This window comes from Typopeltis vanoorti, chromosome 18 (assembly GCF_054136105.1).
Source record: "Typopeltis vanoorti isolate ZY-2024b chromosome 18, IOZ_Tvanoo_1.0, whole genome shotgun sequence".
NCBI classification, from domain to species: Eukaryota; Metazoa; Arthropoda; class Arachnida; order Uropygi; family Thelyphonidae; genus Typopeltis; species Typopeltis vanoorti.
Window position 1 is genome coordinate 111,026,815 of NC_143566.1, and position 27,926 is coordinate 111,054,740.

At 35.4% G+C, this 27,926-nt stretch overlaps 1 protein-coding gene across 1 annotated transcript in view; it reads left to right on the plus strand.

Annotated features, from left to right (window-relative positions):
* The window catches only part of LOC150097072 (RAB11-binding protein RELCH homolog), a 445,830-nt gene extending 418,275 nt beyond the window's left edge, over positions 1-27,555 (plus strand). The window contains exon 22 of the mRNA XM_090408119.1: positions 27,290-27,555. Coding sequence (XP_090264245.1) covers positions 27,290-27,425 — 136 coding nt within the window. The 3' untranslated portion in view covers positions 27,426-27,555. The remainder of the gene's footprint in view (positions 1-27,289) is intronic.
* Positions 27,556-27,926: the final 371 nt, after the last annotated feature.

The following is a 27,926-nucleotide window of genomic DNA, read 5'->3' on the forward strand; positions in this document are numbered from 1 at the left end:
GATGACCTTAATATGAAGGTCAATACATCAGGAAATTAAAATAGTTATTTATAACACAGTTGTAGAGTCCATAATTTGTCTAAAATGAATGCTGATCACTGTGTAACACTGTTAGATCTTAAATGATGGAATCTTGGAAAGAAATCATTCATTTAGAACCTAACATATAAAACTTGCTGGCAAAGAGAAATACCTGCACATCAGTTGTAATTAAAAGTGAAACTTCTTCACTTAGGGGTGACTGAAACAAAAAAGACCAAAACTGGCGAGATCTTTCTGAGCAATAAATACAAAATGTTATATTCAGGCAATAACAACCAAGGAAAAGAAGGAGTAGCCATAGTATTCAACACAAAATACGAGGCTAATCTTCTTGAATGGCAGTCAGTCTCTAGTAGAGTAATGTGGGCAAATATGAGAATGGGGAATTGGACAATGAGACTTATTTGTGCCTATGGTCCCACAGAAGGTTCTACTAAGGTAGAGGTGGAGGAATTTTTTGAGGCTTTAGAAAAAGCAACTGACACAATGAAAAAGGAAAAGTTGGTCCTTGTTGGGGATCTAAATAGTAGAGTAGGAAATGATTGTGAGACATACAAGAATATTTTGGGAAAATTTGGAGAAAAGAGCAAAGCTAATAATAATGGCAAATATCTGTTGGATTTCTGCTCAGGACATGGACTGGTTATTACTAACACCATGTTCCAACATAAAAATGTGCACAAATTCACATGGAGAGAAGAGGCTAGGAATAAGAAAAGTCTCATTGACTATGTTATTGTTGATAGTGATGTTTTCTCCCTGGTGCAGGACACCAGAGTGTACAGAGGATTTGAAATTGGAAGTGATCACTATTTAGTCTTGAGCAGGATAAAATTGAATTTCATATTGAAAAGAATAACATGTAAGAAAGTTTTAAAGCGAATAAAAGTTGAGCAGCTCTCAGATGTAAACTGTAGACTAAAATACAGAAATATTATTGAAAAGAAAATGAAAGAGTTTGAGAACAGGAATCAAACCTTGGAGATTCAGTGGCAAACTCTGAAGGAAACATTGATTGATTCTGCCAGAGAGGCATGTGGTGAGGTTGTGTGCAAAGATAAAAAAATCAGAACTCCCTGGTGGACACAGGAAGTTAAAGAGGCAGTGAAGGAAAAGAAGAAAGCATATCAAAAGTTCCTGGCAAATAAGTCAGCTTTTACTCTTACAGAATACAGAGACAAATGTAAGAAAGCTAAACAGTGTGTAAAACTAGCTAAACAAAAGTCATGGGAGGACTTTGGCAAGAATATAGAAAATAAATATCAAGAAGGTGGCAAAATATTCTGGAGGTTGTTGAAGAAGCTTAGGAATGGAGGAAAGAGTGCTGTAAAAGGAATTACAGATGATAAAGGTGAAATGAAAACAGGAGAAAAAGATATCCTTGAAGTATGGAGTAATTACTTTGAAAAACTGCTAAATGAAACAAGCAGTGATGACAGCACAGTGATAAAAAACACTGACCAGGCATGCAGTCAGGAATACATATCCATACTTGAAGTAGAAAAAGCCATCAAAGGCTTGAAATGTGGAAAGGCAGCAGGAGTAGATGATATTCGACCAGAAATGCTGAAGTATGGTGGTATAAGAGTCTTACAGTGGCTGCACTGCATAGTTCAGAAAGCCTGGACAGAGGGACGAATTCCCGATGATTGGAGTAGAGCTCTCATAGTACCCATATATAAAAAGGGAAATAAAACTGAATGTGAGAATTACAGAGGTATTTCCCTACTGAGTGTTCCTGGCAAGATCTATGCAAGTATACTTGAGAAACGGTTGAGAAGAATTGTGGAAGAAAAGCTTGGTGAAGAACAAGCTGGATTCAGGTCAAATAGAGGCTGTCAGGATCAGATCTTCACTTTACGACAAATAGTCGAGAAAGCATGGGAATATAACAAAGATCTGTATTTAAGTTTTGTTGATTTGGAAAAGGCATATGACAAGGTGCCAAGAGAGAAGCTATTCAATACGCTGCAGTTATATGGTGTCAATGGGGCATTATATCAAGCAATACTTAGTCTTTATTTGAGTTGTGAGTCAGCAGTTAGAATTGAAGGAAGTACAGGAAGATGGTTTAATGTTAAATCTGGTGTGAGACAAGGATGTACATTATCCCCTCTGTTATTCATTATCTATATGGATCACATTATGAAGGAATGTGGTATTAAACCTGATATCAAAATTGGAGATGTTAATGTCAGCTCTTTGCTTTATGCGGATGATGTTATACTTCTAAATAAATCTGCTACAAGTCTGCAAGATTCTCTGACTAAATTGAATAGCTGTTGTAATAGATATGGTATGAAGGTCAGCAATAAAAAGACAAAGACAATGAAAATAGGCAGAATCATTGAAAATGTCAACTGTGTTGTGAATGGAGAACCTGTGGAACAAGTAAAACATTTCAGCTACTTAGGCACAATTTTTACTGAAGATGGTAAACTAAATACAGAAATAGACAACAGAATCAGCAAAGCTGGTATCGTGGGAAGTCAATTGAATAAATTCATATGGAATAAGAAAGAAATTAGTCGGAACACTAAATTAGCTGTATACAAGACTGTGTTCAAACCAATTTTAACTTATGGATCTGAGAGCTGGGTCAGAAGTAAAACACTTGACCAAAGACTAGAGACCGCAGATATGAGAGTCCTGAGAAAGATTAGAGGCGTGAACAGATGGCATCAATGGCAATATCATATTAAAAATGAGGATATTAGGAAAGAACTTGACATTGTCAGCATCCAGGAATGCGTTAGCAGAGCTAATCTCAGATGGTATGGTCACTTAAATAGAATGGGAGAGGAAAGATTAGCAAAACAAGTGTTCTCTGCCAAGTTGGCAGGAAAACGACCCCGAGGAAGACCAAGATATAGGTGGATTGATACGGTACAAAGTGCCTTAGACGATAGAAATATAAGATCTGATAATGTTGGAGTCTTGACAAGTAACAGACTGATTTGGAGGAAAATTGTAGATAGGAAGTTAGTAATGATGTAATTTTTTTCATGTAGTACTGTCATATCCTGTACACCCCTTGAGGGTACATGGCAGGAATTTGATGATGATGATGATGATGACTTCTTCACTTTATGTAAAATTTGGATTCTTTCTTTCAAGTGCCTTATATTTAAGCTGATGTAATTATTTTAAGATTTCATTTTTAAGTATGTCTAAAAAGAGAGATAATCTGATTTAAATTTAAGCCTCACTTAAGCTATGTAAAATTTACTGTGAGTCATCTAAAAAGCTGCTAAGTAATAATTCCTGGAAGGCATAAAGCTACACTGTACAGTGTAACGCTAGCGGCTATAGCTTACTTGGAAAATTACGTTGCCATGTATTCTGTGAGTCCAAGTATAACAGCATCGTAAAAGTGAGGGATGAACCCAAAGGGGTGAAAAGATAAGGGTCGTGTGCAAAAGGGGGACTGAAAAAAGAGGGCGCTCTGTAGAAGAATATAAGGGGTTGAGCCATATCGGAACACTCTCTCTTGTCATATCGTTTCCCTGTTTTGGTGGTTCAGAAGTTGGCAGGCAGTTTCGTTTTTTTTTGGGGGGGGGGGGGAATGAAGTCTGTGATAAGATGTTGGACTGCAAGCGTTCTTAAAATGAAGTAGGATTCTATGCAAAGCTGAAGGTAAAATTTCCAGTCCTAGCAGAATCAAGCTGTCGCTGAAAAGTCTCATCGAAATGTTTCTAAAATGCAGAGATTGAGTCTGTTTTCGACAGAAATAATGACGATAGCGTAACCTCTACGTTGCTGTATGGACAGCCAATAGACGAGAAGTCATGGCAGGAGAGTAATAGCAATAGCCGAGCCTCAGTTAGAACTTCTTTAACTACAGCATTGCCATCCATTACCCTCCAAGGGTATTGGATTGAATGAAACGACGCGGAAAAAGCTCGGTAAGGTGCAATTACTCTAATTTTGTGCGAAAGTTCACTAGAAGAGAGAAGATTGTTTACGAATGTGAAATTAAGAACTGTATTCTAAAGAACTCTGTGAACAGTCTCTATTTTGAAAGTTAACCTCCTTTGAGAATAAGAATTGTTTAGAAGAGATCTTTTGTAATTTTGTATATGATAGGATTAACTTGAAGCGATTAGAATAATAGAATTTAGTATCTCAGTAACATTAGAATGTTTGTTAGTTTTCTCTTGCGAGTAATACTACTGAAAGGTATTTAGCTTAATTTCATATCATTTGCTATCTATCCCAATATGCAGTTACTGTGTTTAGCCTGCTTTATAAGATTTAATTAATTTAGAAAGTGTTAACCTCTTAATTCGAGTTTTATTTAATATTGAGCATAATTGAGTGTATGAATCTTGTATTGTGTTTTAGATATTCCAATAAACATGTCATATTTACCTAAACCTGAGTCATGCCTGATTACGATTCCAACTTACCGCATATAGATTCAGATTATTGCAGTCATGACCTAAATCTATTATTATATTCACTCTCTAAATCCTTCCCGCCAAAATAGAACCTATTTTGGCGGGAAGGATTTAGAGAGTGAATATAATAATAGATTTAGGTCATGACTGCAATAATCTGAATCTATATGGCAGTTTAAATAAGATATTGTGTAAGAAAGCTAAGAATCTAGTATTGTCTCCCTGAGTAAGGATCTTTTGTACTGTAGGATACTGGCTGGCACAGAAAATATAAATTCACCAGTATCCGAAGAGGAAACAATCCTAGATATAAGAATAAGATTAAAGTTAGAAAATAAAGAATAAATAATGAAAGGTAAATATATAACAATAAAGCAGCGGGTAGGATTTTGATTGTATAAGGTTTAGGTAAGAAAGGATAGATTTAAGTAAACAACTAAATAATTATAGAAACATTGATATAACAATGGAATGTCGATATAACAACACTGAAGGAAAACATTTCTAAAAACAGTCATACTGAAAGACTCTGAATATACCTGACAACATAATGGTGTATAACTCAGAAATTAGATCATATAGGGTATAATACAGAAGACAATATACTTTGCAACACAGAGGAAATTGGAAACAGATGGTCAAATTTTAGAAGTGCAATATATGAGGCAGCTAACAAAATTATTTCAAAAATTAAATACAGTAAGAAGAAACCCTGGATAACAGAATCAATATTAGAACTTATGAATGAAAGACGAAAAAAGAAAAGTACACAACAGTATAAAATACTCAGTAAAATTATAAAAAATGAATGCAGGAAGGCTAAAGACAAGTGGCTAAATGAAAAATATAAAGAAATAGGGGAATTGTACAAGAAATGCATAAGTCAATCCGTACTCTGACAAATAAAAAGAAAAATTTCAACCATAATCTTTGTATAAAAGATCAAAATGGAAAAATGGTACTAGAGACACAAGATATCATAAAAAGATGGAAAAGAACTATTTGACTCTGATCGCACAGTGCAATATATGAGGCAGCTAACAAAATTATTTCAAAAATTAAATACAGTAAGAAGAAACCCTGGATAACAGAATCAGTATTAAGTTTTAAAAGAGGTAAACCGTGAGTAGACATAACTATACATAATAAATAACGGAAAAACTCACGTAGAAATATTATTTAATAGTATAATTTTTGCCTGTGTGTCACAGGCATCTTCAGTACAATTAGGCACAAAAATTAAACACTAACTGACAATTCCAAAAAGCGCCACCTAAGTAGCTGGTGTAAGATAACTAAAAAGGTCAATAAATTTCCTTTAAAAAAAAAAAAATAATAAATAAAAATAAAATTTAAAAAAAAATAAATAAATAAAAAAAAATAAAATAAAATAAAATAAAAAAAAAAAAAATTTAATACAATAAAAAGTTAGGAAAGATTAGCTGATTTGTAAAGTACTATCTCCCATAAAGGGGATAGACGTAAGCCGTCGGATCTGTTTAAGTTAGGAGAATGAAGTAGAGTTTCACATGCTTCTTTATAAAGGCGTTCCATGAGAAACTGACTTTTGTGAAGAACTTTTGTCTTTCTCCAATGAACTCTGTGTCTAGTGAAGATGGCATGTTCTGCAAGTCCAGACTTTTCAGGTTTAAAGTATTCAGTATAAGATTGGTGTTCTTCTAGCCGAATGGAGGCAGATCTTCCCGTTTGTCCGAAATAACATAATCCACAAGAACACGGTATCTGGTAGACACCTGGATGATTAAGATGTGGAAGCTTGTCCTTTGGAGAAGCGAGAAAGGTGGAGATTTTTCTAAACGGTCGAAAGGCAACAAAAATATTCAGTGGTTTTAAAATTTTTGCTATACGTTCACTGATGCCTTGTATATAAGGGATGGTAATGCGCGTTATTTCCTCTGTGTTTGAAGAGGGAGACATATTAAATCTACTCAAAGTTCTTTTAATGAAGCAATTCTTATAGCCATTAGATAGAAAGGAAGAAGTTATATATCGTATTTCTTTCTGTAAAAGATCGTCTGTAGAACAAAAGGAGTGGGCCCGATGAACCAGTGTTTTAATAGTTCCTGCCTTTTGACTGGGATGGTGATGAGATTCCGCATGGATATAATGGCCTGTATGAGTCTTCTTTCTATAAACTGAGAAATGTAGGTTACCATCTGGTTGGCGAAGAATTAGAAGATCTAAAAAGGCTAACTGCTTATTTGATTCTACTTCTAGGGTAAACTTGATCCTAGGATGAAATGCGTTTAACTTATTGAGAAATTGTTGAAGTTCATCAGAAGAGCCATTCCATACAGCAAAAATGTCATCGACATATCTGAACCAATGAGTAGGTCTGGGAGAAATATTGTCAAAGATACGTTGTTCAAAATGTTCCATAAAGAAATTGGAGATAGCAGGAGAGAGAGGATTACCCATTGCTGTTCCTTCAATTTGTTGATGCAACTTATTTTTAAAAGAAAAATAACCAGAATTTATTACAAAATCAAATAAGTTTACAATGTCTGAAGGAAATTCCTGTTGTAGTAATTCAATACTTTCCGAAAGAGGCACATTTGTAAATAAAGAAACAACATCTAAACTGATCATGATATCAGAAACGTCCAAAAGAAGATCTGAAATTTTATTTTTAAAATCCAAAGTATTTTTTATATAAGTATCAGTTCTTCTAGTTGAAGAGGAGAGTAAATTAGATAAAAATTTTGAGATTTTGTAAGTTGGGCAACCTATACAATCTACGACTGGTCTTAACGGAATGCCTGGTTTATGAACTTTTGGAAGACCATACAATCTAGGTGGACGACCGAAGAAGGTTTTAAGTTTTTTCTTTTGATCTTCATTCCATGTAGATACATTATCTATAAGAGAATTGAGTCTCTTCAATTGACTCCGGGTAGGATCCGATGTAAGAGGCCTATAAGTTGAATAGTCGCAAAGTAAAAGAGACATTTTTCTCTCATATTCCTTCCTATCTTGAATCACTACAGCCTTCCCCTTATCAGCTTTCGTAATTATTAAATTATTGTTATTCTTCAGTGATTTCAATGCTTTAAATTCAGAGTAAGAAAGATTAGGACGAGGAGGCTTGGCATGAAAAAGAATTTGTGCACATTCAAAACGTAATCTGTTGGCTGTTTTTTGGGATAAGGATCGAATACCCCTGTCTATGTTATGAAAAAAAATCCATAATAGGCACCTTATTCGGTGTAACAGCGAAATCATATCCTTTTGATAAAACAAAACGTTCACAGTCTGTTAGTGGACGTCCGGAAACATTTATGACTACTTTATCTATATCAATAGTATTATTACTGGATCTAGGTAAACTGACTAGTGATTCAAATTTGCGTTTCAGCTTGTCACGAGAATCATTGAAAACCTTTAAGTAAGAACTCGAAGATATGCGCATTACAGTAGTAAAAGTTTCAACAGTTAAATTAGATTCCAGAGCAATTTTTATATCCATAATTTCTCTATTTAAGATGGCAAGAGATTTTTTAGCTTCGTGTAGCTGAATATTTAAAAGAGACTTACTAGCTTTGAAGTAGATCCGATGAGCTTTTGGGGACCTAAAAACTTCTTTTATTTTACAACAGGTTGGAATAACCTGGGCCATCTTACATCGTTTAAGGAATATTAATCTGTTAATGCATTTGGCCTTCTTTATCAATACTTTACCGTATCTAGCAGATTGTCTGGAAATAGACTCTCCATGAAGTCTAGCAATAAGTTTTAAAAGAGGTAAACCGTGAGTAGACATAACTATACATAATAAATAACGGAAAAACTCACGTAGAAATATTATTTAATAGTATAATTTTCGCCTGTGTGTCACAGGCATCTTCAGTACAATTAGGCAAAAAATTAAACACTAACTGACAATTCCAAAAAGCGCCACCTAAGTAGCTGGTGTAAGATAACTAAAAAGGTCAATAACTTTCCTAAAAAAAAATAAATAAATAAATAAAAAAAAGAAATAAAAAAAAAAAAAAAAAAAAGCTTACCTAGATCCAGTAATAATACTGTTGATATAGATAAAGTAGTCATAAATGTTTCCGGACGTCCACTAACAGACTGTGAACGTTTTGTTTTATCAAAAGGATTTCGCTGTTACGCCGAATAAGGTGCCTATTATGAATTTTTTTCATAACATAGACAGGGGTATTCGATCCTTATCCCAAAAAACAGCCAACAGATTACGTTTTGAATGTGCACAAATTCTTTTTCATGCCAAGCCTCCTCGTCCTAATCTTTCTTACTCTGAATTTAAAGCATTGAAATCACTGAAGAATAACAATAATTTAATAATTACGAAAGCTGATAAGGGGAAGGCTGTAGTGATTCAAGATAGGAAGGAATATGAGAGAAAAATGTCTCTTTTACTTTGCGACTATTCAACTTATAGGCCTCTTACATCGGATCCTACCCGGAGTCAATTGAAGAGACTCAATTCTCTTATAGATAATGTATCTACATGGAATGAAGATCAAAAGAAAAAACTTAAAACCTTCTTCGGTCGTCCACCTAGATTGTATGGTCTTCCAAAAGTTCATAAACCAGGCATTCCGTTAAGACCAGTCGTAGATTGTATAGGTTGCCCAACTTACAAAATCTCAAAATTTTTATCTAATTTACTCTCCTCTTCAACTAGAAGAACTGATACTTATATAAAAAATACTTTGGATTTTAAAAATAAAATTTCAGATCTTCTTTTGGACGTTTCTGATATCATGATCAGTTTAGATGTTGTTTCTTTATTTACAAATGTGCCTCTTTCGGAAAGTATTGAATTACTACAACAGGAATTTCCTTCAGACATTGTAAACTTATTTGATTTTGTAATAAATTCTGGTTATTTTTCTTTTAAAAATAAGTTGTATCAACAAATTGAAGGAACAGCAATGGGTAATCCTCTCTCTCCTGCTATCTCCAATTTCTTTATGGAACATTTTGAACAACGTATCTTTGACAATATTTCTCCCAGACCTACTCATTGGTTCAGATATGTCGATGACATTTTTGCTGTATGGAATGGCTCTTCTGATGAACTTCAACAATTTCTCAATAAGTTAAACGCATTTCATCCTAGGATCAAGTTTACCCTAGAAGTAGAATCAAATAAGCAGTTAGCCTTTTTAGATCTTCTAATTCTTCGCCAACCAGATGGTAACCTACATTTCTCAGTTTATAGAAAGAAGACTCATACAGGCCATTATATCCATGCGGAATCTCATCACCATCCCAGTCAAAAGGCAGGAACTATTAAAACACTGGTTCATCGGGCCCACTCCTTTTGTTCTACAGACGATCTTTTACAGAAAGAAATACGATATATAACTTCTTCCTTTCTATCTAATGGCTATAAGAATTGCTTCATTAAAAGAACTTTGAGTAGATTTAATATGTCTCCCTCTTCAAACACAGAGGAAATAACGCGCATTACCATCCCTTATATACAAGGCATCAGTGAACGTATAGCAAAAATTTTAAAACCACTGAATATTTTTGTTGCCTTTCGACCGTTTAGAAAAATCTCCACCTTTCTCGCTTCTCCAAAGGACAAGCTTCCACATCTTAATCATCCAGGTGTCTACCAGATTCCGTGTTCTTGTGGATTATGTTATTTCGGACAAACGGGAAGATCTGCCTCCATTCGGCTAGAAGAACACCAATCTTATACTGAATACTTTAAACCTGAAAAGTCTGGACTTGCAGAACATGCCATCTTCACTAGACACAGAATTCATTGGAGAAAGACAAAAGTTCTTCACAAAAGTCAGTTTCTCATGGAACGCCTTTATAAAGAAGCATGTGAAACTCTACTTCATTCTCCTAACTTAAACAGATCCGACGGCTTACGTCTATCCCCTTTATGGGAGATAGTACTTTACAAATCAGCTAATCTTTCCTAACTTTTTATTGTATTAAATTTTTTTTTTTTTTATTTATTTATTTATTTATTTATTTTTTTTAGGAAAGTTATTGACCTTTTTAGTTATCTTACACCAGCTACTTAGGTGGCGCTTTTTGGAATTGTCAGTTAGTGTTTAATTTTTGTGCCTAATTGTACTGAAAATTATACTATTAAATAATATTTCTACGTGAGTTTTTCCGTTATTTATTATGTATTGAATCAGTATTAGAACTTATGAATGAAAGATGAAAAAAGAAAAGTACACAACAGTATAAAATACTCAGTAAAATTATAAAAAATGAATGCAGGAAGGCTAAAGACAAGTGGCTAAATGAAAAATGTAAAGAAATAGGGGAATTGTACAAGAAACACAATAGTAAAGAAATGCATAAGTCAATGAATACTCTGACAAATAAAAAGAAAAATTTCAACCATAATCCTTGTATAAAAGATCAAAATGGGAAAATGGTACTAGAGACACAAGATATCATAAAAAGATGGAAAAGAACTATTTGACTCTGATCGCACAGATGCACCAGATATACAAAATATGGATGGTGAACCAATTACATATGAAGAAATAGAATACATTCTAAGTCAAATGAAAACAGGTAAAACACCAGGTCCTGATCAGATCCCTATCGAATTGTTAAAGAAATTAAATGAAACATGATTAATGAACCTAAAGGTTATTTTTAATAACATCTATGTTATTAAAAATACATCCCTGATGAACTAAGGAAATCTATCTTTGTCACTATTCCCAAAATTCCAAGAACATTTTAATGCTCAGAATATAGACTAATAAGTTTAACAATCCATGTTACAAAATTACTATTGAGAATAATTCTAGAAAGAATAAAAGGCACTTTGTAAATAGAAATAGAAGACACTCAGTCAGGTTTTCAAAAAGACAAAGGTACAGGAGAAGGAATTTTCAATTTGAAAACATTGTGAAAGAAGCCTCGATAACCAGAAAAGCATATATCTTTGTTTTATTGATTACACCAAAGCATTTGATTCAATAGATCATAAGAAATTAATACATATCCTACAGAATAATGAGTTAAAAGGAAAAGAGCTACATATAATTACAAATATATACTGGAATCAAATGTCCTCAATAAGATATGAAAATTCATATTCTGACAACTTTGAAATCAAAAAAGGAGTAAGACAAGGATGTGTCTTATCACTCTTATTGTTATAATATATATGGTGAGCAAGTTTTTAAAGATATTTCAAAATTGAAGGGTGTAAAAATCGGGCATATCAACTTCAACAACTTCAGGTATGCAGATGACACAGTCCTTATGGCTGAATCTGAAGATGATCTTCAAAACTTAGTCACAGAAATTTACAACAGAAGCTTAGATGTGGGATTAATTATTAACCTACAGAAAGCAATTGGAAGTTTATTTTTCACTTGGTTAGACTATAATAAATTTAGTTTAATCCTTTATCCAAGTGTAAACAAACAAAGTTTGCACCTTTTCAGGTGCAAATTTTGTTTGCTTACACTTGGATTAAGGATTAAACCAAATTTACTAAAGAAAGCAAAGTGCCTGATTATATTAAAAGAACCAATAAATAAGAAATTAAACATAACTGTTAACAAAAAGAAAATTGTACAGGTTCAGTCTTTTATATATTTGGGTAAAATGTTTACAGATGGAGTAAATTCCCTTAAAGAAATAAAATGAAGAATAGAGTTAGCGAGAAAAGCATTTATTGATATGAAAACGTTCCCACATCCAGAAACATTAACATAGACACAAGAAAAATATTAATAAAATGCTATATTTGGTCAAGTCTTCTCTACAACAGTGAAACATGGACTCTAAATAAAGAAGCAGGGGAAAAATTATAAGCTTTCGAAATGTGGATGATCAGAAGAATGTTGAAAATATCATGGACAGAGAAAATGAAGATGTTTTAAAGAAAGCAAAAATAAATAGAACATTAAGGAAAATAATTAAAGAACGAAAACTTAAATATTTTGGGACATCTAACTAGACAATAAAGCATTCAGAAATTAATATTAGAAGGGAAACTGGATGGAAAAAGAGAGAGAAGTAGACCCAGGAGTATGTGGTTTGAAGACATTAAGGATTGACAACTTTTATTTGGATTGATCTGGAACATTTATTGTAATTCACGCCAGTGAATTACAATAAATGTTCCAGAGCAGCAAAAGAAAGAAAAAAGTTCCGTGGCATGGTTGCCAACCTCCTTTTAAGGGATGACACCTAAAGAAGAATGGAAGAATGTAATCAATAACAGAAAAATTTATTTATTAATGTAGGCTCAAATATTCACATTTACAATTATTAGAGGGGGAAAAAAATAAAACAAGAAGCAAACCTCAGAGTCTTGGTAGAAAACTTTGAATGATTGATTTGGCTATGGAGACATGTACTGAGGTTATTAAAAGCTTAGAAATGGAGAAAGATTACTGCAATAGCGAAGTGAATAAAGGTGATATAAAAAGATATTTTAGATGTCTATAATAATTACTTTGAACATTTTTAGATAAAACAGGCCCTGACAGAACATGGGCAAATATTCAAGAGGAATACATATCAGTACTTGAAGTTAAAGAAAAGAAAAAGAAAAACCTAAAATGTCTAAAAAGACAAATGGAATAGTAATATTCGATTATACAAAAAAATGAACAAATATGGAGGTAAAGTATAAATGTTTGACAGGAGCTATGCTACATAATTCAGAAGCTAAATTCTGAATGATTTGAGTAGTTCTATCATAGTGCCAATCTGTGAAAAGTGAAATAAAACTGAACATAAAAGTTACAGAACAGTTTCTGGCCAAGGGAAATTCCAGATGAGATTTATGCAGGCATACTGCTTAAAGATATAAAAAAAACTGTAAAAGAGAAACTTGGAAGAATAACCTGGGTTAAAGCTAAATAGGAGTTGTTAGTATCTGGTTTTCACTTTGACACAGTTGAGAAATCATGGAAATATAATAATACTTTGTATTTCAGTTTTGTAGATCTGGAAAAGGCATAGCACAAGGTGCCAATAGAAATGCTGTTCAAAACTCTACAGTTATATATACAGGGCTGTTGCCAGATTAGATCACATCCTGAGGCAAACAATTAAATATCGTCCCTGGTGGATTATAAGACAAAAATATAAGAAAATCTCCAATTGCTACTTTGTTTTTATTACAAGAGAAACATTAATGCAAAATGATTACATAATAACATTAATCAAATGTTTGCTCTATCTACAATAAAACTATTTATAAGCTCTTCTAAATTTAAATTATAAGCTATGTCTGCCTCTATCGATATAGTTGCTAGACCAACCAATCTTTCTTGGGTCATTGCTGTTCGCAAATAATTTTTAATCCGTTTAAGCTTGGAAAAACGCCTTTCTGCACTTGCTACACTAACAGGAATTGTTCGCGTAGCAAGTGCAGAAAGGCACCTAACACAATATGGCTGAATGAGCACCCTTATTAAGCTTTGTTGTGGACAGGCTGCCTCTATGCTACACCCTGTCAATGGTACTGGTTATATGGGTGCATGGAACACAGCAATAAAGCTGTAAGTCAGCAGTTGGAATTGAAGGAAGTACAGCAAGATGGTGTGCACTATTGTTTCACACCTGATGTAAAATTGAGTGCATACACTATCTCCTGTTATTCATGATATATATCTGCATCACATTATGAAGGAAAGTGGCATCAGTCCTGATATCAAAATTGGAGTTATTCAACCAAGTTTTTTACATTACACAGATGATGCTGTGCTCATAAATAAATCTAGTGCAAGGCCTCAGGATTCTCTAACTAGATTGATTAACTATTGTAACAAATTTTGTGTGAAAATCGGCAATAAAAAGTCAAACTATGAAAATAGGCTGGAATACAAAAACATCACAGTTAAAATAATTCAGCTAATTTAGACATAATTTTTGATGAAAATGACAAATTAAACATAGAAATAGAAAATAAAATATGCAAACTGATGGGATGGGAAGCCACTTGAATATGTTTATATGGAATAAGAGAGGAATGAACCAGATTGTTAAATAGCTGTATATAACCAACTCTCTGATACACAGGGGTATGTTAAAGATACCAAGCAATTTTAAACCTGGTTTTACTCCATTTTTCCCAAGTGAGCAAACAGACAAAATGTCAAGTTTGCACCTGCAATTGATGCAAGACTAGCTGATCCCACAGGTAGTGCATCCCTTCAGCTAGTCTTGCATCAATTGCAGATGCAAACTTGACATTTTGTCTGTTTGCTCGCTTGGGAAAAATGGAGTAAAACCAGGTTTAAAATTGCTTGGTATCTTTAACATAATTATACCCAAGTTAAAAATACTTTCTACACAGAGGTATGGTTAGACATACTGTGTATCAGAGTTGGTTTGCTTATTTTATTGATTACTAGAGACAATAGATAAAACCGGTGTGGAATCATTGGCCGAATCACATAAATAATGAAGATATTATGGAGGAACTTGTTATTGTTAAGATGCAAAAATGTGTGGGCAGGGCTAATCTCAGGTGGTGTAGTCTTAAAAAGAATGAGAAAGGAAACATTTGAAAGCAGGTGTTTGCTAGGGAAAAGACACAGAAAGAGACCAAGATCTAGTTGAGTTACTTTGCTGCAGTCAGGAATGCTCTAAAAACATAATTTTTAGTGAAGATGGCAAATTAAAACATAGAAATAGAAAATAAAATAAGGAAACTGGTGTGATGGGAAGCCACTTGAATATGCTTATATGGAATAAGACGAAATGAACCAAATTGTAATATAAGATGGCGAAAGGACGTACTGTCGGAGAGCTCCTGAAAGTTTGTGATTTTTGTTGATTTATTAATATTTTGTTAGATTTAATTGTGTAATTTTAGTATATTATTGTAGTTTTATTAGTGTAGTTAGTGTACTAAAGTGTTTTATAACATAATCTATGTCGGGAAGTCGCCGCTAGAGGGATTCGTAGTGTGTAGTGTTCGTGAAAGCTCCAGATAAGATAAGCGTTATTTTCAGTTATCGTTGATAAATTTACTTTAATATTGCGTAGTTTTGTTTGCCTTGCGTATCTTAGTGCATCTGTTTGTGTGTTTTTGGTATTTATAATTTGATAAAATACGTTATAGTAAGTATGGCTCCAGTACGAAGCAAAATGGCGGCCAGTAATGATGGTTCGCCATCTTCTTTCAAGAACGGTACTGTAAAGGAGATGATTCAGTGTACTATCTGCGAAATGTACGCTTTTCGGAGTGCAGTCAGAGTGTGGTTAGGTGATAATAAAGGAGTGAATGTGTGTAGAAAATGTAGGGAGAATGAGGAATTGAAGTGTATTTCGGATCGTGAGTGTGATATTTTTGTCAAACTTCAGAATGAAGAAAATAGGGATATGACAAGAAATGGCGAGGTTGTACCAGAGAATTGTGACAGTGTGAATGTAGAAAGTATGAATGATAGTATTAATGGTTTTACAGAGAATAAAAAAGATGAGATAGATGCAGCGAGTCAGACCGCATTGTTGAATGGTGCGATACAAAGGGCAAAACAGCAGCTAGAGCATATGAGCAAAAGTCGACTGAATGAACCAACCAATAATAAAAAGTATGACAGGAAAAATAGGCGTATGAGTGTGAACATGAACAAAATGAAGGATAGAGTGCTGTATGGAGACGCGTTAGTATGAGGTGTGTTAGTAGAGGATTTGACAAAATCGTACCAACCTGGTGCAACCATAAAGGATGTAACTGAGTCTATTAGAGAGCAAAAGGAAAGGGTGAAAGAAATGATTGTTGTGGCAGGTACGAATGATTTGAAAGGAGATAAAATGGAAATGATAGAAGACCTGAATGAATTGTTTGAGGTAGCAAAAGAAAGGAGTGAGAGAATTAGAATGATTAGTCTTTTGCCACGGTATGACAGTGAAATGTTTAAAAGGAGAGCCATAATTGCGAATGACTTTATGCGTGGGTTATGTATGATGAGTGGTGTGGAATTTGTGGAGTGAGTTCGATGGGCGAAAGGATCTATATAAGATGGATGGCTTGCATTTGAATGGTTATGGTGTAAGGAGACTTGAGAAAGTGTTGCTGAATGTAGTGGATGTGCAAATTCAGGGAGACTAGATTTATTAAGGGCGGGGGGGGGGGGGGTAGATATACAGTCCTTAGGGAGGTAGTTGAATGTATGAATTGTATAATTTGCTCAGGAATATATAATATGCCTGAGCAAATAAGGACAACAAATCAGAGTGGGATAGTTAATATATAGGGTTGGGGCTAATGGGGGGTCTTAAATTCATGTACACTAATGCTAGGAGTATTAGGAACAAGAAGGAAGAGTTTTTGGCCATGGTTGGCACTTCCAGACCACAGGTTATTGGTATTAGGGAATCATGGCTGACTGTAGCTGATATAGCTAGTGGGATTGAATGTAAGCTGGAATGACAGGGAGAATAAAATGGGGGGAGGAGTATTGTTGATGATAGCTGATGAGCTACAGCCAAGGAGAATAGAAGTTGAATTGCAGGATAGAGAAAAGAGCACATTTGAGGCCATTTGGTGTGAGATTGTGGCTAGCAGAATTAAATATACAATTGGGTGCTGCTATAGACCAAGTGATGGAAAAGATGGTGATGACAGTATGCACAAGCAAATAGAAGAAATGAGTGGAAGGAGGATAATTATTATGGGAGATTTCAACTATAGTCGCATTGATTGGACTAAGGAGAGGACACACGGGAGGAAGGAATTGGATTTATGCGGTTATTAAGGGATAACTACCTGCGACAGCATGTAATGGAAAATACTAGGGGTCATAGAGTGCTTGACCTAGTAATTACATCTGAGGATTTGGCTAACAAATATGACCACATTGCCACCAATTGGTGAGAGTGATCATGGGGTCTTGACTTGGGAGGTGGCTAAAGGTGTGGAATTTTCAATTAAGACAGGGTACATGTGGAATTATCGGGCTGGAAAGTATGACAAGCTTAGGTGTGTGCTTGGCTCAATGCCATGGCATGTAAAACTGCAAGTGCTGGATGTTGATAGTGCATGGGAGGTGGTTAAGAACTGTTTGCAGGAGGCAATGGTTGACTATATACCAAGAGTCCGAATAATAAATCAAGTAGGGGTTAAATGGATGAATAACACCATTAAGCTTGAGCTGCAAAAAAAGAAACAACTATGGAGGGAATTTAAGGAGAAAGGTGATCGCAGGCACATGAACGGTATAAAGCGCAGGCCAGAAGGGTAACGAGTGTGGTAAGAAAAGCAAAAAAGGATTACGAAAGAACATTTGGCCATGCAGGCTAAAGAGAATCCTAAAGAGTTTTTTAGATATGTAGCAAGTAAAAGGAAAAATGTACATGGCAGAATGATTTTAAAGAATGCCGATGTTTGGGAGGTAACTGAATCAGTTGATATAGTTGAGTTACTGAGTGAGCACTTTGCAAGTATATATCATTCGTTTCTGCAATGTCAATTGCAGAAACGAATAAACCAGTAGATTATACGGGAATTGTGGTGAATGAAGTGGAGGTGAGTAGGCTATTGCATAACCTCAATGTCAATACATCCGTGGGATTGGATGGTATACCAGCTCATGTCGTACGAGAAGCAGCTAAAGAATTGTCAGTACCCTTGACCATTTTGTTTAATTTGAGTCTCGGGTCTGGGTTAGTCCCAAGGGGGTGGAAAGAGAGGGAAAATAGTTCCACTGCATGAAGGTGGTTCCAAGACTACTGTTGTAAATTACCGGCCAATTAGCATATCAGGAATCATTGTCAAGGTCTTAGAGAAATTAGTCAAGAAAAGAATACAGGATTGGATAGATGAAAATGGGATACTGTATGGGGGACAACATGGTTTGTGAAGGGTAGATCATGCCTCAGTAACTTGCTCATGTTTTATAACACAGTGACGGCTGAACTGGATAGGGGTAATGGGTTTACAGTGATACTACTGGACCTTGCCAAGGCCTTTGACAGGATACCACATGGAACCCTAATCAGTAAACTGGAGCAGATGGGGATAGATATAGGGTTGGTGAGATGGATAGGAGGGTAGTTGAAGGAGAGATACCAGAGAGTGGTTTATGCAGGAGTGGAATCTAAAAGATGGCTTGTGACTAGTTGCGTGCCGCAGGGCTCTGTTCTTGGACCACTGCTTTTCAGTTTGTTCATCAATGATATAGGAAAGGATTTGAGAGGAAGTGTTCACTTGTTTGCTGATGATGCAAAGTTGCGTAGAGCAATTGTGAGTGCACAGGATGTCAAAATTTTACAGGATGATTTGGATAGTTTGGAGGACTGGGCTAGGAAAAATGGATGTCAATTTAATGTGGCAAAGTGTAAGGTTATACATTTTGGGGTGAAAAGAATAGCAGCAGTATATCGCATTGGTGGAACCATACTCCAGGAGATTGAAGAGGCCAGGGATTTGGGAGTGTTGGTGGATAGGGAATTGAAGTTTAGGGGGCACATTGCAAAAGTGACTAAATCAGCTCATCAAATCACTTGGCTTCTGAAAAATACCTTAACATGCAGAGACAAACAAGTTGTTCCTCTGTATCGAGCCTTGATAAGACCCCATCTGGACCACTGTGCCTAGTTACGGGCACCAGGGTTTCTTCGTGATGGGGAGGAAGTGGAAAGGATCCAGAGACGAGTGACCAAGATGATAGAAGGTCTGTGGAATGAACCTTATGAGAATAGGTTGAAGATTTGTGGGTTGCAGAGATTGGACGATAGGCAAAGGAGGGGTGATATGATTGAGACATTCAAATTACTGAAGGGTTTCTACAAGATTGATCCAGAAGATATTTTTGAAAATATGACTGGTGGTGGGAGGACTAGGGGCCATGCATGGAAGCTGGGCAAGAGCATGGTTGACAAGGGAGTTAGAGCTAGGTTTTTTACTTGGAGAGTAGTGAATGAGTGGAATAAGCTTCCAGAGTCTGTTGTGGGTGCTATGACTGTGAATGAGTTCAAGGCAATGTATGATAGATACTGTGTCAATGTCGAATAGTTGTTCTTGACATGATGTTAGGGCCTCCCTCGATGAGTCTGTCAACTCCTTGGAGTTGCCCAGAACAACAACAATAATAATAAGATATGACAATATTAGAGTGCTGATAAATAGTAAATTAACTTAGAGAAAATTGTTGATAGATTATATAATAATAGAATAATATATAAGAATAAGAGATACAAAGATATTAGATAAGAGATAATGAGAGAATAGAATAATAATAGTAACTCTCTAAAATATAGAGCCAAAAGGCTTCAGTTCAGCTATGCAAAATTACATAAGAAAAGTGAATATTAGATCCAGCATTATTTCAAAGCTGAATGTGGAAACTATGAAAGTTCGTAAGGTAAGTTGACCACAGAGAGAGCCTACAGGAATACACTTCCCAGCATTCACAAGTTGTCTTAGTGTGGACTACTTAAGAGACATAGGAGCTGCCCAAGCATCTATGTATTTGCCTTTATTAAGCCCATAAGCTCTCTGGTCAGCTTACCTTACAAAACTTTCATAGTTTCTACATTCAGCTTTGAAATAATGCTGGATCTAATATCCACTTTGCTTATGTAATTTTGGATCGCTAAACTGAATCCTTTTGGCTCTTTATTTTAGTAATTACTTCTACACATCGACCAAGAGTTTGCTTACAAAAAAATACATTTCTCTGACATTTCAAGTTCCTTAGTACTGAACAAGAGTTTTTTTTACTCTCTTAAGGTTTCTGCCTGGTCTCTGAAGAGAACCAACCAGTTTGAAACAGCTGTCAGACCAGTGAAACTTTAAAAATGGACTAAAAGGCGAATATAGATGCTTGGGTGGCACATATGTCTTTTAAGTAGTCCATAACTAAGGCAACTTGTGAATGCCAGGAAGTGTATTCCCGTATACTATCTGGTCAAACTTACCTTATGAAACTTTCATAGTTTCTACATTTGACTTTGAAATAATGCTGGATCTAATATCCACTTTGCTTATGTAATAATAACTATCATCATATCCTACTCACTCTTTAAAGGTACATATCAGGACTTTGATGACAATGAATTTCCCATCATTGTACAGGGCAATCAAAATTGAAGTATTCCCTGTTTAGGGTTTTGTGTAGAGCGCCTCCCAGTGATTCAAATGCTACAAAACTTTGCAGGAGTGCATTGTGCATCATGCAGAAGTGATATCTAAGAACAAAAAAAGTAGTTCCAAATTCACTGCCAGGGGTGTCATATAATATATTGAATGTAGATATAATAATTTTTTGTGTGCAAGAAGAAAAGTGACATAAGCATACGTAACACATTTTTATTCATTTTGATTATGCATTCATGGGCTTTACTCTTCCCGTTATGCCACAAACTGCATCTTTTGCAGTGTTTGACTGCAGAACACAGGTGGTCAGGACTGATGCTGTGTTTCAGTGCTGGCAAGTTATCAGGATGACCCAATAAACCCTGTCTTTGAAAAATCATGGAGCCAGAGGTCAAAGAGGGTCAGATCAGGTGAATGAGGTGGCCATGCAGTGGGAAATGTATAGCTGCTTTGGCTTCCTCAAAGAACTCCCTGTATCGATTAACCAGTGTGCAGATGGGCCCCATCCTGCATGAAAAATTACTGACCGATGAACAGGCACTGCTGTGTCACATCAAAATCATTTATCATATTGCGATACCTCTCAGCAGTAACTGAGCAGATCACAGGCCCAACAGGCAAATTTCCTCAAAGAAAAATGGTTCAGTAATAAACGAAGGTGTAAACCCTATCCAGGCATTGATGTTGAAAGTTTATTTTCCACTTGGTTAGAGTATAATAAATTTAGTTTAATCCTTTATCCAAGTGTGAGCAAACAAAGTTTGCGCCTGAAAGTATCTTCAGGACTGGGTTAAGGTGGTACACACCAGGGCAACTCGTTGCAAAGGTGGAGCAAGCTACCAACACTCCTATCCTAGTATCTCCTATAATGCAAAACACATCTCCTTGCGGATATGTCTATTGTTATGCATTAAGGGAAGGGCCACTACCCAGACCGGTTTCGACCTTTATTGAGGTCTCTTCAGTGGGAGCCAGGCCCAAGTCGAGATATCAGGCAGAAGCATTTGCAGGTCATCTCCACCTATAGGAATTGCCAATTGGTGTGCCACCCTTTTTTAATAAATTACTCTGGATTTAGAGAAAGATGTTGAAAGTTTATTTTCCACTTGGTTAGAGTATAATAAATTTAGTTTAATCCTTTATCCAAGTGTGAGCAAACAAAGTTTGCGCCTGAAAGTATCTTCAGGACTGGGTTAAGGTGGTACACACCAGGGCAACTCGTTGCAAAGGTGGAGCAAGCTACCAACACTCCTATCCTAGTATCTCCTATAATGCAAAACACATCTCCTTGCGGATATGTCTATTGTTATGCATTAAGGGAAGGGCCACTACCCAGACCGGTTTCGACCTTTATTGAGGTCTCTTCAGTGGGAGCCAGGCCCAAGTCGAGATATCAGGCAGAAGCATTTGCAGGTCATCTCCACCTATAGGATAACCCAGTCCTGAAGATACTTTCAGGCGCAAACTTTGTTTGCTCACACTTGGATAAAGGATTAAACTAAATTTATTATACTCTAACCAAGTGGAAAATAAACTTTCAACATCTTTCTCTAAATCCAGAGTAATTTATTAAAAAAGGGTGGCACACCAATTGGCAATTCCTATAGGTGGAGATGACCTGCAAATGCTTCTGCCTGATATCTCGACTTGGGCCTGGCTCCCACTGAAGAGACCTCAATAAAGGTCGAAACCGGTCTGGGTAGTGGCCCTTCCCTTAATGCATAACAATAGACATATCCGCAAGGAGATGTGTTTTGCATTATAGGAGATACTAGGATAGGAGTGTTGGTAGCTTGCTCCACCTTTGCAACGAGTTGCCCTGGTGTGTACCACCTTAACCCAGTCCTGAAGATACTTTCAGGCGCAAACTTGGTTTGCTCACACTTGGATAAAGGATTAAACTAAATTTATTATACTCTAACCAAGTGGAAAATAAACTTTCAACATCTTTCTCTAAATCCAGAGTAATTTATTAAAAAAGGGTGGCACACCAATTGGCAATTCCTATAGGTGGAGATGACCTGCAAATGCTTCTGCCTGATATCTCGACTTGGGCCTGGCTCCCACTGAAGAGACCTCAATAAAGGTCGAAACCGGTCTGGGTAGTGGCCCTTCCCTTAATGCATAACAATAGACATATCCGCAAGGAGATGTGTTTTGCATTATAGGAGATACTAGGATAGGAGTGTTGGTAGCTTGCTCCACCTTTGCAACGAGTTGCCCTGGTGTGTACCACCTTAACCCAGTCCTGAAGATACTTTCAGGCGCAAACTTTGTTTGCTCACACTTGGATAAAGGATTAAACTAAATTTATTATACTCTAACCAAGTGGAAAATAAACTTTCAACATCTTTCTCTAAATCCAGAGTAATTTATTAAAAAAGGGTGGCACACCAATTGGCAATTCCTATAGGTGGAGATGACCTGCAAATGCTTCTGCCTGATATCTCGACTTGGGCCTGGCTCCCACTGAAGAGACCTCAATAAAGGTCGAAACCGGTCTGGGTAGTGGCCCTTCCCTTAATGCATAACAATAGACATATCCGCAAGGAGATGTGTTTTGCATTATAGGAGATACTAGGATAGGAGTGTTGGTAGCTTGCTCCACCTTTGCAACGAGTTGCCCTGGTGTGTACCACCTTAACCCAGTCCTGAAGATACTTTCAGGCGCAAACTTTGTTTGCTCACACTTGGATAAAGGATTAAACTAAATTTATTATACCTATCCAGGCAGTAACTTTGGATGAATACAAAGGAATTTATTGGGTTGCATATGGGTTTCGCATAGCCCATATATAAATACATTATACCCAGCAGTTGTACATATTCACAGCTCTGTTCAGGTGAAAGTGAGCCTCATCTTCCCACAAAGTCATCCACAGCCATATAGCATCCAACTCAACTCAAGCAAGGAATGTTAAAGCAAATGTCAACTTTCAAAGTCCTTTAAGTGCAACTCCTGTATCAGTGTTATCTTGAATGGGTAGAAATGCAGAATCTTCTGTAGAATTTTCTAGACAGTTGTGTAAGGTACATCTATGTGTCTTGATATAGCATGTGCATTACAGGAACGAACATTGTTATTCATGGCCTGCTCCACAACAGTAGTAGCAACTTCATTCACTTATTGTGAACTGATTGGGCAGTGGTAGCATTCCATGCTACAGCTGCAAGCTGTTTCCTAAGCTTCTCATAATCACCAGCCTTGTACCCTTTGCTGACAGAAGTCCGCTCATGGTTAGCAACCACCAAGATAATCACTTCAGTCACTTTCACCAACTGGAGGAAGATTTGACATCTCATTTTTAATAGCATCCTCTGATGAGATGATCAATTCCAAGATTCCCAATCTCTATATTGCTCTCATTAAAATCATCCTTTTCCTGTTTGCTTGACTAATTTGCTTATACATTGCATAGTCACTACCCTCCACGTTACCAGGTCTATAGTGTTAAATTGTGAATGAAACTATGTTGTGTAATTTATTTTTTTCATTCACATTTAACATTGCTTATTATGTATTAATCATGATTTGTATAAAGATTATTTATTGTTCCTTAATTAAGAATTACTATTTAAGTATTTATTCTAAATTTAACCTACTATTAATTCATTAAATAATAATATGTGTAGAAATTTATGATAACTAAAATATATATGTAAAGTAACGAAAAGTGTTATTATAAATAATTGTATACGTAATGAAAGAGCTGATTAAGTAGCTCAAATATTCTGTTTATTCTTATTTGTAAAAATTTAACATTATGTAATCACTTGTGTAGTAGTAGAGCATTATATTACATTAGCAAAATGTTTGCGTTCATGCGCTGTCATGGAGACGCATGAAATAAACAAGCACGAGTCGAAGAGTGCTGACCTTGGAACCAGAAAGGAGAAAGGGAGGCAATAAGAATTTTATAGAAAGAAAAGGAAAGAGTTTTGCGGAGCCTGAAAGAAAGTAGGATATAAGCAAGGAAGTGAAAGAAAATTGTAAATTCTTTAGGGCAGAAATTCAAGAGCATAGTGTTTAGAAGTAGCAAGGAACGTAGTGAATCTTATACTCAGCTGCAAGTGAAATCAGCTGTTGTTGTAGAGGAAAATTGATGTCGTAATCGGATAAATAAAGAACTGGACATTCAATGGGAAATTCTGATTAGTTCCAGTTAGTCTAGGATTACGTCTTAATTCTGTGTTGCCCTGAGAAGAATTATAATGAAATTAACTAGTTGGAGAAAAGTAAACAAGGAAAGATATCAGTACCTTATTGCTGTTGTTTAGAGTAGTGAAGCGCGATTAACAGTAGTTCAGTTAAAGCGTTGGAGAATTTTATTTAATGTTTTCCGCTAGCTTAAATAAGTTAATTCATAAGTGTGCTCACAATAAATTGATGTATTGAAGATTGTATCTGGTAAGAGTAGTCATACATGTTTGTTTATTCTAACATTAACTATAACGTATCTTCGAAGTTCAAGGTCCGAAATAAGATTGCTTGGAATATTGTCTACCTTGATTAGTGCCTGCTGTGAATTTAAACATTAAGTACAACTGATAGATATGTGCAGACTGATCAAATGAGAAGTTTTGTTTTATTAACTTGAGTTAAGAAAGCTTGTAATTTTGAAGCTGTGAATTGTATGTTAAAGTTTAGAAGATTGAATTGCAATGAGTGACTTAGCAAGATGTATTAAGTTATTTGTATTGTTTCATTTAAAAGTAGAATTCTTGTATTTGTTATATATCATATATTAAATGTTTTATTTTATCAATCTAAATATTGTGTTTGCCTGAACTCCCTTTTATTGCACCGTTCATAAAAAATTCGAATCTTGCGGGTGCCCCAAGTAGAATAATAATAAATGATTCGGCCTAATGAGAAGACTGCTAACTTAATTAAGAATTGAACCTACTATTTTATATAGACTAATCTAAAATAGGGTGGCGCAGTATAATTATAAATTTCCCTACTTTTGGATCGGTGATCAATTCGCAATTAGTTATTTTATTTATAAGAGTGACTTGAAACTAGATGGTAAATTAGAACACAACATGAAAATAGAACATCACGACAATAGCAACATCCAATGAAGTATTTCATCCATTCACCTCTCACACCATACTACCTCAAAAACACTGCCACTATTTCTCCCTTACATTTCTACCATGTATGGACATAATTTTTTTTCTGTCTTCAATAGCACTCTACCATACTTTTTATCTTTTCTCTCTTTACAAAATACATCATACCCTTCCATCTCTATTCCTGTCAGGATGTCATCCTCATCCAGCCATGTCTCATCTATTCCAACAATTTGTTTTGGTGAATGAACTCAATCAATGTAACCATTTCCCTTGTTTCTGATACTTCTAGCATTCATACACAAACATAATAGTTCATTCCAGGATCTATAACAAGTTTCACCGATACCACTTATTACATGTGACTTCTCCTTACCTTCCTTGAGCCATTTCTCTTTTCTCTTACTCATCCCAGAACCTTCTTCAGACGATTTTTCCTACATCCCAGGCCATCCTATTTCATTCTTGTCTGCACACACATTCACATCCTCTTTGAGAATCAACCTTTCTCATGTTGTATTTTCCTGTGTACTCTGAGTCTCCTTGTTTTTCTTGCACACTTCTCATTCTCTGTACTCATGCTGCACTTTTTTTCATTCATAAGCACCACTTCAGTCTCTCCTTCCTTACTCTCCTGTTCTTTCACATCACCTCTTACTTGCTCAGATTCATTCTCTGCATTGATTACTCTCCATTCCAGCAACAGTCTCTCCAAATGACTCGCACTGAAACCATTCAAATGCAATCCATCACTCTTATACAGTTCAATTGATCCTTCAAACACATTGCATACATAGCAAACTGCACTCCTTTCTCTTCACTTCATTTCCACTAACGTATCCTTGCTCTCCACTTCATCTCATCACTATCATACCTGGACAATACACTGCCCACCTGGAAATAAATCTGAAAATAGAACAGAATAAGCAAAGCTGATATTGGTGGATAGCCTGCCGAATAAATTTATATGGAATAAGAGAGAAATTAGACAAAACACCAAACTAGCAGTATACAATACAGTGTTCAAACTAGTTTTAAGTTATTGATCTGAGAGTTGGGTTAGAAATAAAGCACTTGATCAAAGATTAGAATCCACAGATATGCAAGTTCTTAGAAAAATTAGGGACCTGAACAGATGGCATCAATTGCAAAGTCATATTAAATATGAAGACATTAGAAAGAAACTTGACATTATTAGCATTCAAGATTGTATGAGCAGAGTTAATCTAAGATGGTATGATCATTTAAATGGAATTGGGTAGCAAAACAGGTGTTTGATGCCAAGATGGTATGAAACTAACCCAGAGGAAGACCAAGATCTAGATAAATTGATTCACTCAGAAGTGCCTTAGAAACACAAAATGTTAGATACGACAATATTGGAGTGCTGACAAGTAATAGACTAATTTGGAGGAAAATTGTGGATATGGGATAAATAGTAACATAAACTTAATTATGTAGAGCTATCATAGTACCCTGAACACCTGTTGAGGATACATATCAGGAAATTGATGATGAAAAGATGAATACCTAATGCTTTATCCTGTAATAATGCTAATCAGAATTTTGAAAAAACTGTAGAAAATAATTATACTTGAATATTTGAATTTTTTTTTAATTGAAATTTATTATTATTTTCAGGATATTCTTGAAATGATTCATATTCTTAAATATTTTAAAAATATTTTTGAATAATATTGATTATTTTTTTTGGTAGCCTTCTCCCAGCTGGAATAGCATTCACTCAAGGCACTATGGAAGACATGAAAAATAGGATGACCAAAATTTTTGCTGCCAGACCTAGTACTCCAAGACCTAGCATTCCAAATATTTTCCAAATTAGAAAGAAGTAGAATAATAAATGGGTGATTTGATGATTAGAAAGGAATGAAAAAAATATGAAGCTTGTAAGATAGATTTTTATCTTTTCAAAGGATTCTGTGATTAGATTTCTTTTATATCATTGTTTGCTAACCCCATTAGGTTTCTATATTAGCATGTTGTTATTTTATAGGGGTCGTTGGTATAACAGGAAAACATCTAGTCTGTGATTGAGTGATAATTTTCTTTTTTTGTAATTGTTTGCTATAACATTAAAAGTGGGGGCTTGTATTATTCAGAACTACAAGTGCCATTCAGGGATATTTTATTGGTATTATTAGTTAAAATGGCTAGAGTAATTTCTAGTTTACTGAGTTAAAAATTAAAATATTGTTCATAGTGAATATGTATGAATTCTGAGGAAGATGAAGCTGACTTCCATCCAGTTGTTTAAAAGGCTCTTGAAGACTTAATACACTTCTCACCTACAGTTTCACTCATTAATCATCCTCATATATTGGAGTCGAAGAAAT